Below are 15,345 nucleotides of genomic sequence, written 5' to 3' on the forward strand. Positions count from 1 at the left end.
TAATCCGCCTCCGCGGCCGCCGCCGCCGAAATTGCCGGAGCCGCTGCGGCCTAGGAGAGGGGGCGGCGGGGGGGGACAGCCTTAGGAACAGCGGAGGCAGCGGGGTCTGGCGCAGCTCGGGGCGCGGGGGGCGGCGGGCGCCGGGGCGGGGGCTCACCTCGCTGGCTGGCCGAGGCGCTCGCCATCTCCTGCTTCGAGAGGGCCTTGCGCACCTCGCAGTTGTGCCCGTTCACCGTGTGGTACTTCTGGACTGCGGGGGGGGGAAGGGGGGCAAGAAAGGTTGAGGGGGGGGGGCAAAAAAAGGTCGGGGGCGGGGGGGCGGCAAAAAGAGGTCGGGGGCGGGGGGGCAAAAGAGTCGGGGGGGGCAAAAGAGGTCGGGGGGGGGGGCAAAAAGAGGTCGGGGGGGGGGGCAAAAAGAGGTCGGGGGGGGGGGCAAAAAGAGGTCGGGGGGGGGGCAAGAGGCGGGGGGGGGGTCAAAAAAAAGGTCCAGGGGAGGCGGGCAAAAAGAGGTCGAGGGGCGGGGGGGCAAAAAGAGGTCGAGGGGCGGGGGGGGGGGGGGGGGCAAAAAAAGGTCCAGGAGGGGGGGGGGGGGGGGGGGGGCGCAAAAAAAAGGTCCAGGGGAGGGGGGCAGAGATTGAGGGGCAGGGGGTAGAGATGGACTATGGGAAGGCGGAAGAAAGACTATGGGGGGGCAGAGCCTCGGGGGAGGGGGGAGCCAGAGCCTCGGGGGAGGGGGGGGGGGCCAGAGCCTCAGGGGCGGGGGGGGGGGGGGCAGAGCCTCGGGGGAGGGGGCGGGGGGCCAGAGCCTCGGGGGCGGGGGGCCACCCAGCCGGGCGCCCCCTCCCCCCTTTCGGTCGGGCCTTACTGACGATCTTGTCGACCGAGTCGTGGTCGTCGAAGGTGACGAAGGCGAAGCCCCCTCTTCTTGCCGCTGCCGCGGTCCGTCATGATCTCGATGACCTCGATCTTGCCGTACTGCCCGAAATAATCCCGCAGGTGATGCTCCTCCGTGTCCTCCTTGATGCCCCCCACGAAGATCTTCTTCACTGTCAGGTGGGCTCCGGGCCGCTGGGAGTCCTGGGAGGGGGGAAGAGGAATCAGGAGGGGTTTGGGGTCAAGGGGGAGCCCAAACCTCTGCCAGAGCCACCCGGTGGGGTCTGAAGCCCCCCCGCCCCCCCCGCTCAGTACCTCTCTGGATACGGCCCTCTTTGGTTCAACGACCCGGCCGTCCACCTTGTGCGGCCGGGCGTTCATGGCGGCGTCGACTTCTTCCACCGAGGAGTACGTGACGAAGCCGAAGCCTCGGGAGCGTTTGGTGTTGGGGTCCCTCATCACCTGGGAGGTGGTGGGACACATCAGGCTGCGGTGCTGAGCCCCTTCCCCAACACCAACAACCCCCTCCCCACCACCAGCAGCCCCCCTGAGCTCCATGGCTGCTCTCCCCCAGCTCCTCCACCTCTCCCAGCCACTCTTCTCCTCATCTGGGAGGACGTGGGACACATCAGGCTGTGGTGCTGAGCCCCCTCCCTAACACCAGCAGCACCCCTCCACCACCAGCAGCCCCTCCCCAGCACCAGCAGCCCCCTCCCCAAGCTCCATGGCTGCTCTCCCCCAGCTCCTCCAGCTCTCACAGCCACTCTTCTCCTCCCCTGGGAGGACGAGGGACACATCAGGCTGTGGTGCTGAGCCCCCTGCCCAACACCAGCAGCCCCTCCCCAACACCAGCAGCCCCCTCCCCAAGCTCCATGGCTGCTCTCCCCCAGCGGCTCTCTCCTCACCACATCACCTGGGAGGACACGGGACACATCAGGCCGTGGTGCTGAGCCCCCTCCCCAACACCAGCAGCCCCCTCCCCAACACCAGCAGCCCCCTCCCCAACACCAGCAGCCCCCTCCCCAAGCTCCTCCTCCACCCCCTCATCATCTGGGAGGACGTGGGACACATCAGGCCATGGTGCTGAGCCCCCTCCCCAGCTCCATGGCTGCTCTCCCCCAGCTCCTCCACCTCTCCCAGCCACTCTCCTTCTCACCTGATCCCCTGGGAGGACGTGGGACACATCAGGCTGCGGTGCTGAGCCCCCTCCCCACCACCAGCAGCCCCTCCCCCAGCTGCTCCCCTCCTCCCCTGGGAGGAGGTGGGACACATCAGGCCGTGGTGCTGAGCCCCCTCCCCAGCTCCATGGCTGCTCCCCTCCTCCCCCCACACCATCAAACCTCAAACCCCCACCAATTTGGATCACCAAAAGCTGACACTTGTGTGTCCCCCACACCCCCCCACCAGAGGGGCTGGGGGCAGGCAGGAGGAGGTGGGGGACACGGGGGGGGGGGGGAAGGGAGGGGAAGGTTTTGGGGGGGCCCCTTACCACGCAGTCGGTCAGGGTGCCCCATTGCTCGAAGTGGCTGCGGAGGCTCTCGTCTGTGGTTTTCGAAGCTGAGGCCACCGATGAAGAGCTTGCGGAGCTGCTCGGGGCTCCTTCGGGGACTGTGGGGAGGGGGTGACACAGGTTGGGGGGGGGGGTCCCCTCCCCTACACAGAGGCTCTGTCACCCCCAAACCTCCTACGTGGCTTTCCCCTTGTATCCTCCCAGCTCCAGGGAGGCCCTGTCATCCCAAAATGCCCCCCCCTTGGGACTGCCTCGCACCACCACAGCTCCAGGGAGGCCTCACTGGACCCAGCCCCCTCCTCACTGGACGCACTGCACCGCCTTCTGCCCCAAAAAGTCCCCCATCGCCCCCAAAAATCTCTCTATGGGGCCTCCTGGTACTCCTCCAGCCCCATGGGGAGACCCTTTCATAGGCAGCCCCCCCTGCCTGGGACCCCTCTGCCCCCCCCCCCCAGCGCTGGCCTCAGCCCTAGGGAGACCCCCCACCTCCAGCCCCCATCTGTGGGTTGGCCCAGGCCTCCCCTGAGACACCCAGTGCCAACCTCTGGGGCTGCACAGGTCCCCCTCCCCCAGGAGACCCTGGGGACCCCCAGCCTCCATTCACGGGGCCGAGCAGGCCCCGGGAAAACCCTGCGAGCCCCCAGCCCCAATCCGTGAGGCTGCCTTTGCCCTCAAGGGACCTGAGACACCCCCTCCCCAAGGCCAAGCTGTGGGTCAGGCCCTAAAGGGACCCGAAGCCTCCCCAGTGCCCATCTGGGGGGTAGCACAGACCCTTGACGCCCCCCCCCCCCCCGCCCCCAGCCCTAATCTGTGATGCCGCCCAGGCCTCAAGGAGGCCCTAAACTCTCCCAGGCCCAAAGGGACCCTGAACACCCCACCCCTCGCCCCCAGCCCCCATCTGTGAAGCTGACCAGGCCCCTGAGCCCCCCCCCCCCAAGCCCCCGTCTGTGGGGCCGACCAGGCCCCTGAGCGCCGCCCCCCCCCCCCCCCCCCACTCTGTGCGGCCAACCGGGCCCCGAAAGAACCCCCGAGCCCCCCCCCCCCCCCCCCGCCGCCCCCCTGTCGGGGGGGGCCGAAATCTCCATCGGGGCCTGGTCTCCGGCCATCACCCCCCCCTCCCCACCGAGCCCCCCCCCCCCCCCCCCCCCGCCATCGCCCCCCGGCCCGACCTGCGCCCTGCGCATGCGCGGAGGCGGCGCGGCCGCCATCGCCCACCCGAGCACAAAGGCGCGCACGTGGCCCCGCGCGCGGGGAGCCGCGGCGGGGAGGGGAAGGGGGGGGGGGGGGGGGGAAGAGACAGCGGGCGCGCTCAGGGCTGCGCATGCGCCGCGGCGGCCCCCCGGCGCGCCGCTAAGCTTCGGCGCCTGCGCAAAGGGCGGCTGGCGGGCGATGCGCGCAGGCGCAGTGCGCGCGGCCCGCGCAGCGGCGAGCGGGGCGGCGGGGGCGGGGAGGCCGCGGCGAGCGGCGGGGGCCGGCGGACGGGCGGGGCGGGGCTGGGGGGCGGCGGGGCGCTTACCTCGGACTTGGCCATGGCGGCGGCGCGGGGCTGGGCGGGCTGGTCGGCGGGCGGCTCAGCGCGCGATGCTCCCTCTGCGAGGCGCCGACACAGAAAGGGGCCGAGCGACGCGAGCGCCGCCGCCTCACTCCGCCGCCCCCGCCGTCCGCCCGCCCCTCGGCCGCTCCCCATTGGGCGGCACCGCCCGCGCCGCGCCCCCGCGCCGCCTCCCATTGGGCGGCGGGCCCGAGCGACGCGGCCTCATTGGCGGCGACTAGCCGCTCCGCCCGCGCTTGCCGCCGCCGGTTGGCCGCGGCGGGGGAGATCCCGCCTCGGCGCCTCACGGATTGGGCCAGGCCGCCGCGGCCCCGCCCTGCGCCGCTTTTCCCGCTCCGGCCCGGAGACTCCCCGTCTCTCCTCCGATTGGCTCCCTCGCTGGCGGTCCCGCCTTGCGCTTCCCTCTCATTGGCTAGCGCCGCGGCGCCGCCTTTCCCATTGGAGGGCGCGGCCGTCGCTCAGCTCTGCCCGGCGGCGGGCCCGGCGGAGGTAGGCGAGCGCGGCGCGGCGGGCGGCAGCAGCAGGGCGCGGCGGCGCCGCGGCGGCGAGTCCCGGCGGCGGCGAGGAGGGGCCACTAGCCCGCCGGCGCCCAAGGTAAGACCTGGCTCGGCGCATGCGTAACGAGGGGCCGGGAATGAGGAGGGGGGGTGGGGGGGCAGGCGGACGCATGCGCGGAGCACGGCCGGCGGCGCCTGCGCGCTGCGGGCGGTTTTGGCGGGCGGAGCGCGGAGCGGCGGCGGCGGCTCGGAGGGGCGGCCAGACCGCGGCGGACGGGCCCGCGCCGGAGCCGCTCCCCGCCCAGGTAGCGGCGGCGGGTAGCGGATGAATGGGGGGCAGGGCGGGGGCGGGCTCCGCTGCCGGGATGGGCAGGCGCGCCTGCCAATGGCTGCGGCGGGGGGCGGGAGCGAGCCGCGGTCCGCTTGGCCAATGGGGGCCGCGGAGGGGCGGGACGGCGCGGGGAGTGACTGCCGGTCGAGCCAACGGTGGCGGGGAGGGGGAGGTGGGGCGGGGCGGCGTCGAGCGGCGGCGCGCTTAGCCAATACGCGAGCGGACGCGGCGGCAGCGCTGGCCAGTGGGGAGCGGTGGCGCGCTCTTTGCCCCGCCCCCGCGGCCCTGTGCAGCGCCGAGCGTCGGGACCGGCCCGGGCCGCGCCGCCACCGGGACCGGCCTGGTCTGGCCCGGCCCCCCCGGGGCGGGAGAGCCGGGAGAAGCTGGTCCGAGCCAAACCGGCGCTTTTCTGCCTCAAACCGGCGGTTTTTTGCCTCAAAACAGCACTTTGGGCCTCAAAACGGAGCTTTTCTTTTGTTCCTCCAGGACAAACACACACGGCTTTGGGGATGCGACGCCCCGGGGCTGCGTTCCCTCCCCTTTTGCACCAGAACCCTCCCCTTTTGCACCAGAACCCTCCCCTTTTTACACCCGACCCCTCCCCTTTTTACACCCGACCCCCTCCCCTTTTTTACACCCGACCCCTCCCCTTTTTACACCCGACCCCTCCCCTTTTTACACCAAACCCCTCCCTTTTTACACCAAAGCCCTTCCCCTTTTACACCAGAACCCTCCCCTTTTTACACCCAAACCCTCCCCTTTTTACACCCAAACCCTCCCCTTTTTTACACCCAAACCCTCCCCTTTTTACACCAAGCCCCTCCCTTTTTACACCAAGCCCCTCCCTTTTTACACCAAGCCCCTCCCTTTTTACACCAAACCACTCCCTTTTGCACCAAGCCCCTCCCCTTTTGCACCAAACCCCTCCCCTTTTGCACCAAACCCCTCCCCTTTTTACACCCGACCCCTCCCCTTTTTACACCCAAACCCTCCCCTTTTTACACCAAGCTCCTCCCCTTTTGCACCAAGCCCCTCCTCTTTTGCACCAAGCCCCTCCCCTTTTACACCCAAAATCTCCCCTTTTGCACCCAAACCCGGCCCTGTCAGGGAATGCCACCCCGGGGCACAGGGAGGATGAGGGATTTCTTGGCTCCATTGTTTTGGGTTTTTTTTTTAAGCCTGAATTTAAAAAAACCACTAAATTCAAGATTTTAAATCCCCGGACATTTTGGCTGTGTGCCTTAAAACCTGCTTTTTTTAAAACCCCTGGGGTTTTCACTGGTGGGGTTTTGCTGTTAAGCAGCAAACTGACCCCAAAACAATCAGGGAGAGTGTGAGGTTTCCCCCGCTTTTTCCCTCCTCACCCCTTTTTAATTCACCTTTAAAGCCTCTAAAATGGGGTGAGATTTTTCTCGCTGTGTTATAAAGTCGTGGGAAAACGGGCTTTTCCATCAAAGCGTTTCCCTGTGCCTAAATCCCTGCCATCTTGGGGGTTTTTAACCCAAATCACACTTCCCTGTGCCTAAACCCCCGCTGTTTTAGGGCTTGAACCCAAATCACATTTCTCTGTGCCTAAATCCCTACTGTTTTGGGGGGGTTTCAACCCAAATCACACTTCCCTGTGCCTAAATCCCTGCTGTTTTGGGGGGGCTTTAACACAAATTCTGTCTCCCTTTGCCCAAATCCCCACTATCTTGGGGGTTTTCAACCCAAATGACACTTCCCTGTGCCTAAATCCCTACTGTTTTGGGGCGTTTTAACCCAAATTCCATCTCCCTTTGCCCAAATCCCCACCATATTGGGCGTTTTCAGCCCAAATCACATCTCCCTGTGCCTAAATCCCCCCTGTTTTAGGGCTTGAACCCAAATCACATTTCTCTGTGCCAAATCCCTACTGTTTTGGGGGGCTTTAACCCAAATTTCATCTCCCTTTGCCCAAATCCCCACCATCTTGGGGGTTTTCAACCCAAATCCCATCTCCCTATGCCTAAATCCCCCCTGTTTTATGGGGTTTTAACCCCAATTACATTCCCCTGTGCCGAAATCCCTGCTGTTTTGGGGGGTTTTCAACCCAAATCACACTTCCCTGTACCGAAATCCCTACTGTTTTGGGCGGATTTCAACCCAAATTACATTTTCCTGTGCCTAAATCCCTACTGTTTGGGGGGTTTAACCCAAACCACACCTCCCCGTGCTTAAATCCCCACCGTTTTTAGCGCTTTTAACCCAAATTGCTTCGGGAGGCGTCGTCTCCTTCACCCTCATCTCACTTGAGGGGCGCTGGGTGGCCCGGGGGTCCCCACTAACCCCCTGTGTGTGTGTCCCCCCCCCTTCCCTCCAGGACCCGTGGGCGCTGCGCTATGGCAAGAGGAGCAAGCGGGCAGCCGACAGCTCGTCCTCGGGTGACGAGGAGGAGTATGTGGTGGAGAAGGTGCTGGACCGGCGCGTGGTGAAGGGCCAGGCCGAGTACCTGCTCAAGTGGAAGGGCTTCTCCGAGTGAGTCCCGCTGGCGAGGGGGGCACGGGAGAGGGGTTGATGATGATGATGATGATGATGATGGTCCTTTGACGCCAGGGAACACAACACTTGGGAGCCGGAGAAGAACCTGGATTGCCCGGAGCTGATCTCGGAGTTTATGAGGAAGTACAAGAAGATGAAGGAGGGTGATGGGACCAAACCGAGGGAGAAGGCGGAGGGCGCCAAGAGGAAAGGGGGGCTGCCCGCCAGCGGGGAGGACGTCAGGGCCAAGAAGAAGAGAGAGGTGAGATGGGGGGGGCCCCCCGGGTGGGGATGGGCAGCCAGGGATGGGGACAGACACCCGGCATCCCCAGGATGGGGACAGGCACCCAGGGATGGGGACAGACACCTGGCTGTGGGGACAGACACCCAATGTCCTCATGATGGGGACAGGCACCCAGGGATGGGGGATGGGCAGCCAGTGACCTCGTGATGGGGACGGGTACCTGGCTGTGGGGACAGGCAGCCAGGGATGAGGACAGGCACGTGGCTGTGGGGACAGGCAGCCAGGGATGAGGACAGGCACGTGGCTGTGGGGACAGACACCCGGCATCCCTGGGATGGGGACAGGCACCCAGGGATGGGGACAGACACCCAGCATCCCCATGATGGGGACAGACACCCAGGGATGGGGACAGACACCTGGCTGTGGGGACAGACACCCAGCATCCCTGGGATGGGGACGGGCACCCAGGGATGGGGACAGACACCCAGCATCCCCAGGATGGGGATGGGCACCCAGGGATGGAGACGGGCACGTGGCCATGGGGACAGACACCCAGTGTCCTCATGATGGGGACAGGCACCCAGGGATGGGGATGGGCAGCCAGTGACCTCGTGATGGGGACAGGCACCCAGGGATGGGGACAGACACCCGTCATCCCCGGGATGGGGACGGGCACCCAGGGATGGGGACAGACACCCAGCATCCCCATGATGGGGACAGGCACCCAGGGATGGGGACAGACACCTGGCTGTGGGGACAGACACCCGGCATCCCTGGGATGGAGATGGGCAGCCAGTGACCTTGTGATGGGGACAGGCACCTGGCCGTGGGGACAGGCACCCAGAGATGAGGACAGACACCCATCATCCCCAGGATGGGGATGGGCACCCAGGGATGGGGACAGACACCTGGCTGTGAAGACAGACACCCGGCATCCCTGGGATGGGGACAGGCACCCAGGGATGGGGACAGGCACCCAGGGATGGGGACAGGCACCCAGCATCCCCAGGATGGGGATGGGCACCCAGGGATGGGGACAGACACCTGGCTGTGGGGACAGGCACCCAGGGATGGGGACAGGCACCCAGAGATGAGGACAGACACCCAGCATCCCTGAGATGGGGACGGGCACCCAGGGATGGGGACAGGCACGTGGCCAAGGGGACAGGCAGCCATGGATGAGGACAGACACCCAGCATCTCCATGATGGGGACAGGCATCCAGGGATGGGGACAAGCACCCATCATCCCTGCGATGGGGACAGGCAGCCAGTGACCTTGTGATGGGGATGGGCACCCAGGGGTGGGGACAGGCACCCAGGGATGGGGACAGGCACGTGGCCGTGGGGTCAGGCAGCCAGCATCCCTGGGATGGGGACAGGCCCCCAGGGAAAGGGACAGGCACCAAACATCCCTGGGATGGGGCTGGACACGTAGCCATGGGACAGGCACCCAGGGATGGGGACAGACACCTGGCCATGGGGACAGACACCCAGCGTCCCTGGGATGGGGACGGGCACCCAAAGACAGGGACAGGCACCAAGGGATGTAGACAGGCACCCATTGTCCCCAGGGATGGGGACAGGCACCCAGGGATGGGGACAGGCACGCAGGGACTGGGACAGGCACCCGGCCATGGGGACAGGCACCCAGTATCCCCATGATGGGGACAAGCACCTGGCCATGGGGACAAGAACCCAGCCATGGGGACAGCTCCGAACATCCCTGGGATGGGGCTGGACACGCAGCCGTGGGGATGGGCCCCCAGGGATGGGGACAGGCCCGTGGCCATGGGGACAAGCACCCAGGGATGGGGACAGACACCCATCATCCCCGGGATGGTGACAGGCACCCAGGGATGGGGACAGACACCCATCATCCCCAGGATGGTGACAGGCACCCAGGGATGGGGACAGACACCCATCATCCCCGGGATGGTGACAGGCACCCAGGGATGGGGACAGGCACCTGACCATGGGGACAGGTCCCCAGCATCCCCAGGATGGGGACAAGCACCCAGGGATGGGGACAGGCACCCAACAGCCCCGGGATGGGGCTGGACACGCAGGGATGGGGCTGGGCAGCTGCCACCCCCCCCAGGGGAACGAGCAGCCAGGGGACGGGCACCCGATGTCCCCACGATGGGGACGGGCACCCACCCGTGGTTGGGGGGGTTACGTCGTGACAGGGCCCACCCCCGGGGTCCCACTGGTGAACGTGGGGTCGAGGGAAGGTTCCCAGTTCCTCTCGAGCTGGGCGCCTCCGGAGAGGGACCCCTACCCCAACCCATGCCCCCCAGTTGTACCAGTACCACCCCCTTACTTCTGGTCAGCGGTCTCTTTTTTTCTTACTGGTTTTCCCTGCCCCGGTACTGGCCGCCTTGTGGAGTGACCTCACCCCTCTGGAATGGTTTCCTTGGCCCTTATCTCCCCCGTCCCGCTCCCGGCGGCCGGATCCGGCGCGTGGGCTGTTGGCGGCGCTGGTGTTATCGGGGGGTTGGGGCTGGGGCGGCCTCGGGCTGCAGCTGCTGGGGCGGAGCGGGACGGGCGGAGGGAAGAGCCCAGGGAATGCCAGCTCTGCCGTAACGCCATGGGGACGGGCACCCAGGGAGGGGTATGGGCACCCAAGGGTGGGGTACGGGCACCCAGGGAGGGGTACAGGCATCCAGGGGTGGGCTATGGGCACCCAAGGGTTGGGGACGGGCACCCAGGGAGGGGTACGGGCATCCAGGGAGGGGTACAGGCACCTAGGGGAGGGATATGAGCACCCAGGGGTGGGCTATGGGCACCCCAAGGAGGGGACAGGTGCCTAGGGGAGGGGTATGAGCACCCAGGGAGGGGTTTGGGCACCCAGGGAGGGGTATGAGCACCCAAGGGATGGGGATGGGCACCCAGGGAGGGGTACGGGCATCCAGGGAGGGGTACAGGCACCTAGGGGAGGGATATGAGCACCCAGGGAGGGGTTTGGGCACCCAGGGGTGGGCTATGGGCACCCAGGAAGGGGTACAGGCACCCAGGGGTGGGGATGGGCACCCAGGGGTGGGCTATGGGCACCCAAGGAGGGGGACAGGCGCCTAGGGGAGGGGTATGAGCACCCAGGGGTGGGGATGAGCACCCAGGGATGGGGATGGGCACCCAGGGAGGGGTACAAGCACCCAGGGGTGGGGATGGGCACCCAGGGGTGGGGACAGGCACCTAGGGGAGGGGATGGGCACCCAGGGGTGGGCTGTGGGCACCCAGGGAGGGGTACAAGCACCCAGGGGTGGGGATGGGCACCCAGGGGTGGGGATGGGCACCCAGGGAGGGGGACAGGCAACTAGGGGAGGGGTACAGGAACCCAGGGATGGGTATGAGCCCCCCAAGGGAGGGGGACAGGCACCTAGGGGTGGGGTATGAGCACCCAGGGACAGGAGTGGGCACCCAGGGAGGGGGACAGGCACCCAAGGGAAGGGGACAAGCACCCAGGGATGGAAATGGGCACCCCGCCATGGGGACAAGCACTCAACGATGGGGACAGGCACCCAGTGTGACAGCCATGGGGACAGACGCCCCGTGCCACCGCCGCTGGGATGGACACCCAGCCGCAGGGACAGGCACCCAGTGTCACCACGGTGGGGACGGGCCCCTGGCGATGGGTGCCCAGTGCCACCACCCCCACCCCCGGGGAGGCATCCCCAACCCTGAGACCTCCAACCATCCCAAACCAGGGCTGTACCCCCCTCCCCCCAAGCGTGCCCGCACCCCTTCATCCCCCTCACCCCCCAAACCCCCCTTTTTTTTTTTCCCCCCCCAAAAAATCTGCAGAGCAACGACATCGCCCGGGGTTTCGAGCGGGGGCTGGAGCCCGAGAAGATCATCGGCGCCACCGACTCCTGCGGGGACCTCATGTTCCTGATGAAGTGGTGAGGCCACCCCCTCGTGTCCCCAAGGGTGGGGAGCGGGGACAACCCCCTCTTGTGGGGGGGTGTGGGGGGGTGTCCCCTGAACCCGTCCCTTTACTTTTGGGGGGGGGGGGGGTGTGTGTCCCTTCCCCCCTGCAGGAAGGACACGGACGAGGCCGACCTGGTGCTGGCGAAGGAGGCGAACCTCAAGTGTCCCCCAAATTGTCATCGCCTTCTACGAGGAGCGCCTGACCTGGCACGCCTACCCCGAGGACACGGACAGCAAAGAGCGCGGCGAGACCCCCAGGAGCTAAGGCGGCCCCCACCCCCACCCTGTACATAGCCCCTCCCCCCATCATCGTGTGTGCGTGCGTGCGTGTGTGTGTGTGTGTGTGCGCGTGCGTGTGTGCGCGCGTGTGTGTCCCCTCCCCCCACACCATGTCCCCAGGGATCACCCTGCCCCTCCCCCGCCAAAGCCCCCCTGGGGACAGGGGAGGGACAGTCATGCCCTGGAGGGGGAGGGGGAGGGGGGGGCGGGGGGTGACACAATGCTTCTCCCCTCCCCCAGCTCCCCAGTCTTCTCTTTGGGGTGTCTGAAGGGGGAAGGGGGCGCCCCCCCCCCACCCTGTATCCCCCCCCACCCCCCTCCCCAGCCAAGGGGGTGGGGCAGGTCGGGGGGGGGGGCTTGACCCCCCCCATTTTTTGCTGTTTTTCTAAGGTCGGTGTTTTTAGCCGGGGTCCCCTCGGGTCCCCCGTCCCGTGTCCCCCCCCTCGTATTTGCTTCCAATAAACGGTCACTTTTCAGGAGCCGCCGCTTTATTTGGGGGGGGGGCGCGGGGAGACAGCAGGATCTCCAGTACGGCCCAGTTCACCCCCAGTACCGGGTCAGGATGGGCCCCCATCCCGGATTGGGACCACCCCCCGTTTTAGGGGGGAGCCAGGAGTGCCAGCTCCCCCCTGTAAGAAAGCGGGGGGGGGGGGGGGGGGGGGGTGTCCCAGCTCTCCCCCGCCCCCCGGGTCCCCTCGGCTGCGCCTCTGGCGCCACCTGGTGGTCGCGACGCCGCGCTGCAGCCGGGGGGGGGGGGGGGGACCCGCACGGGACCCCTTCGGGGGGTGACCGGGGGGCTCTGGGGGCGGCCGTGGGGCAGCTGAGGGGGTCCCGGGGGGGAGAGGGGCGGGGTTTGGGGACACCCTTGGGGACACGCTCGGGGGGGCCCATCCCCCGCCCCGGGACGAGGCGCCGCCCGCCCCCGCCAGGGGTCGCCCTTGCGCCGCCGAACCCTGCGCGGCACCGCCCCCCCCTCCCCCCCCCCGCCCTGGGGAGGGGGCGGGGTTTGAAGAGGCCACGCCCCTCCCTCCCCGGCGGCGCACCCCGGCTCTGTGGGGTCATGACCGCGCGCGCGCGCGCTCCCCCCACCCCACCCCCGTGCCCACGCGCGTTCGCGCCCCGCGGGGGGGCGGAGTCTGGAGGAGGGGGGGGAGGGGGAGGGGGGGGTGGTCCCCCCGCCGCAAGGCACGATGGGAAACTCCGCGCGCCGCCCCCGTGATGCAGCGCGCGGCCCCGCGCAGACAAAGGGCTCACCCCCGCGCGGGGCACGCCGGGAAGGCGGCGGGGCGGGGGGCGGGGCCCGCCGGACTCCATCTCCCGGCAGGCGCTGCGCGAAGGGAGGGGGGGGGGGGGGGCGGGGCCAGAGCGGGTCAAGGGTCAAGCGCGGGGCGGGCGGCAGCGGCGCGGTCGGGGGGTTCCGCCGCGGCGCGCAGGTAGGCCCCGAGGGGGGGGGGGGGGGGGGAGGTGTCGGTGTGACGTTGTGTGGCGTCACCTGACGTCGTTAGGGGACTGGGGGGGGGCGGGGGGCGTAGGGCCGGGGCTGAGGGGCCCGCGGGGGTACAGGGCCAGGGCTGGGGGGGGGCAACTGGGGGGCCCTGAGGGGCAGGACTGCGCCTGTGGGGCAGTTAGGGGGTCCTGGGGGTATAGGGCTGGGGTTGGGGGGGGGGGGTCTGAGGGGGTAATTGGGAGGCTCCGGGGGGGCAGGGCTGCTCTGTGGGGCGGTTGGAGGCCCTGGGGCCCCAGGGCTGGGATAAGGGGGCAGTTGGGGGGCCTTGAGGGCCCAGGGCTGGGGTAAGGGGGCAGTTGGGGGCCCAGGGCTGGGATAAGGGGGCAGTTGGGGGGCCTTGGGGGCCCAGGGCTGGGGTAAGGGGGCAGTTGGGGGCCCAGGGCTGGGGTAAGGGGGCAGTTGGGGGGCCTTGGGGGCCCAGGGCTGGGGTAAGGGGGCAGCTGGGGGCCCAGGGCTGGGGTAAGGGGGCAGCTGGGGGGCCTTGGGGGCCCAGGGCTGGGGTAAGGGGGCAGCTGGGGGCCCAGGGCTGGGGTAAGGGGGCAGTTGGGGGCCCAGGGCTGGGATAAGGGGGCAGCTGGGGGGCCTTGGGGGCCCAGGGCTTGGGTAAGGGGGCAGCTGGGGGCCCAGGGCTGGGGTAAGGGGGCAGTTGGGGGGCCTTGGGGGCCCAGGGCTGGGGTAAGGGGGCAGTTGGGGGCCCAGGGCTGGGGTAAGGGGGCCGTTGTGGGGCCTTGGGGGCCCAAGGCTGGGGTAAGGGGGCAGTTGGGGGGCCCTGAGGGGGCAGTTGAGGGGCTCAGGCCTGTGCTTCAGGACAGCCGAGGGCCCTGGGGGGGCAGGGGGCAGGGCAGAGAGGTGCTGGGGCTCTTCCTCCCCTGTTTTCGGGGCGGGGGGGGGGGGCAGCACAGTCACCCCCTCACCTCCTGCCCCGTCCCCCCCCTTCTCTCCCCTCCGCAGGCACCGGGGGGTGGCAGCATGGAGGGGAGCTGGTGCTGGTGCCGGTGAAGGAGGAGGAGGAGGATCTGGAGAGGAAGCAGAGGGCGCTGCTGCTGCGGTCGCTGCCGCCCTTTGGGGACCCCCTCAGCCACGTCTCCCCCCCTTCCCCCTCGACTCCGCCTGGGAACCCCCCCTGCGACTTCGGTGAGGGGGGGGGGGGTGGGGGTGGAGTGGGGGGAGGTGGCTCCGTGCCTCGGTTTCCCCTGTTAGGGGGTGGGTTGGGGCACCTTTGGGGGGTGGAGGATGGATCCGTGCCTCAGTTTCTCCTGCTGAGAGCAAGGCTGGGGTTGGGGGGGGAGCACCCGTGCCCCAGTTTCCCCAGTTGGGAGCTGGTTTGGGGCACCTTTGGGGGGGGGTGGGTGGAGGATGCGTCCGTGCCTCAGTTTCCCCTGCTGAGAGCAAAGTGGGGTCCCACCTTGCGGGCCTGGGGGGCTGATTCTGCCCCCCTTGTGCCTCAGTTTCCACTTGCCGCGGGGCAGACCCCACCCCAAGGGCTCATTCTGCCGGGGGGGGGGACACCCAGCCAACAGCCTCCAGTCTCCCCAGTTTAACCAGTTTAACACTAAACAGGCTCTCAGGGAAGGTGAGGCGCTGCATCCCGGGGGGGGGGGGTGCTGGCTGTGACCCTGTCCCGTGCCTCAGTTTCCCCCTGCGAAGAGGGAGAGGATGGAAGGAGGAGGCAGGGAGGAAGGAAGGATGAGGTTGGGATGGAGAGGGCAGGGTGAGGCAGGGCAGGAGGGATGGGGTGGGAGGATGAGGAAGGAAGGAGGAGTGGGAGGGAGGGAGGGACAGGAGAGGGAGGGAGGAAGCAGGGAAGGAGGGATGGGGTTGGGAAGGAGGAAGAGGATGGAAGGAGGAGGCGGGGAGGGATGGAAGGATGAGGTTGGGAGGGAGAGAGGGATGGAGGGATGAGGGAGGGATGGGGTTGGGATGGAGGGAAGGAGGAAGCTCAGCCCAGGGGTGGAGCAGCGGGGCCGTGCGGCCGTACCGGTACCGGGGGGACGGACGGACGGACAGATGTGCGGGCGGGGAGGGACAGGGCCGGCGTGTCTCGGAGGCGGCAGCCCGGGAGCGGGGACCGGGCTCCTGCGTCCGTCTCCGTGTTTCTGCCGGGGTTCTTTTTTCTACCTCCTGG

At 68.3% G+C, this 15,345-nt stretch overlaps 2 protein-coding genes across 2 annotated transcripts in view; one reads left to right on the forward strand and one right to left on the reverse strand.

The window, feature by feature from the left end:
- The window catches only part of HNRNPA1 (heterogeneous nuclear ribonucleoprotein A1), a 12,579-nt gene extending 7,975 nt beyond the window's left edge, over positions 1 to 4,604 (reverse strand). The window contains 9 exon segments of the mRNA XM_086478599.1: positions 9 to 50; positions 158 to 250; positions 866 to 917; positions 919 to 1,077; positions 1,189 to 1,335; positions 2,363 to 2,422; positions 2,424 to 2,481; positions 3,900 to 4,365; positions 4,421 to 4,604. Of these exon segments, the coding sequence (XP_086334725.1) occupies positions 9 to 50; positions 158 to 250; positions 866 to 917; positions 919 to 1,077; positions 1,189 to 1,335; positions 2,363 to 2,422; positions 2,424 to 2,481; positions 3,900 to 4,365; positions 4,421 to 4,604 (1,261 nt within the window).
- CBX5 (chromobox 5) lies at positions 4,603 to 11,711 on the forward strand. The gene is given in 6 exon segments (XM_086478664.1): positions 4,603 to 4,737; positions 7,105 to 7,259; positions 7,338 to 7,524; positions 11,309 to 11,406; positions 11,545 to 11,599; positions 11,601 to 11,711. Coding segments are annotated over 6 exon segments (729 nt in total). The 3' UTR covers positions 11,700 to 11,711.
- The last annotated feature ends 3,634 nt before the right edge of the window (positions 11,712 to 15,345 follow it).

This window comes from Leptosomus discolor, chromosome 27 (assembly GCF_034619465.1).
Source record: "Leptosomus discolor isolate bLepDis1 chromosome 27, bLepDis1.hap2, whole genome shotgun sequence".
Classification (NCBI taxonomy): Eukaryota; Metazoa; Chordata; class Aves; order Leptosomiformes; family Leptosomidae; genus Leptosomus; species Leptosomus discolor.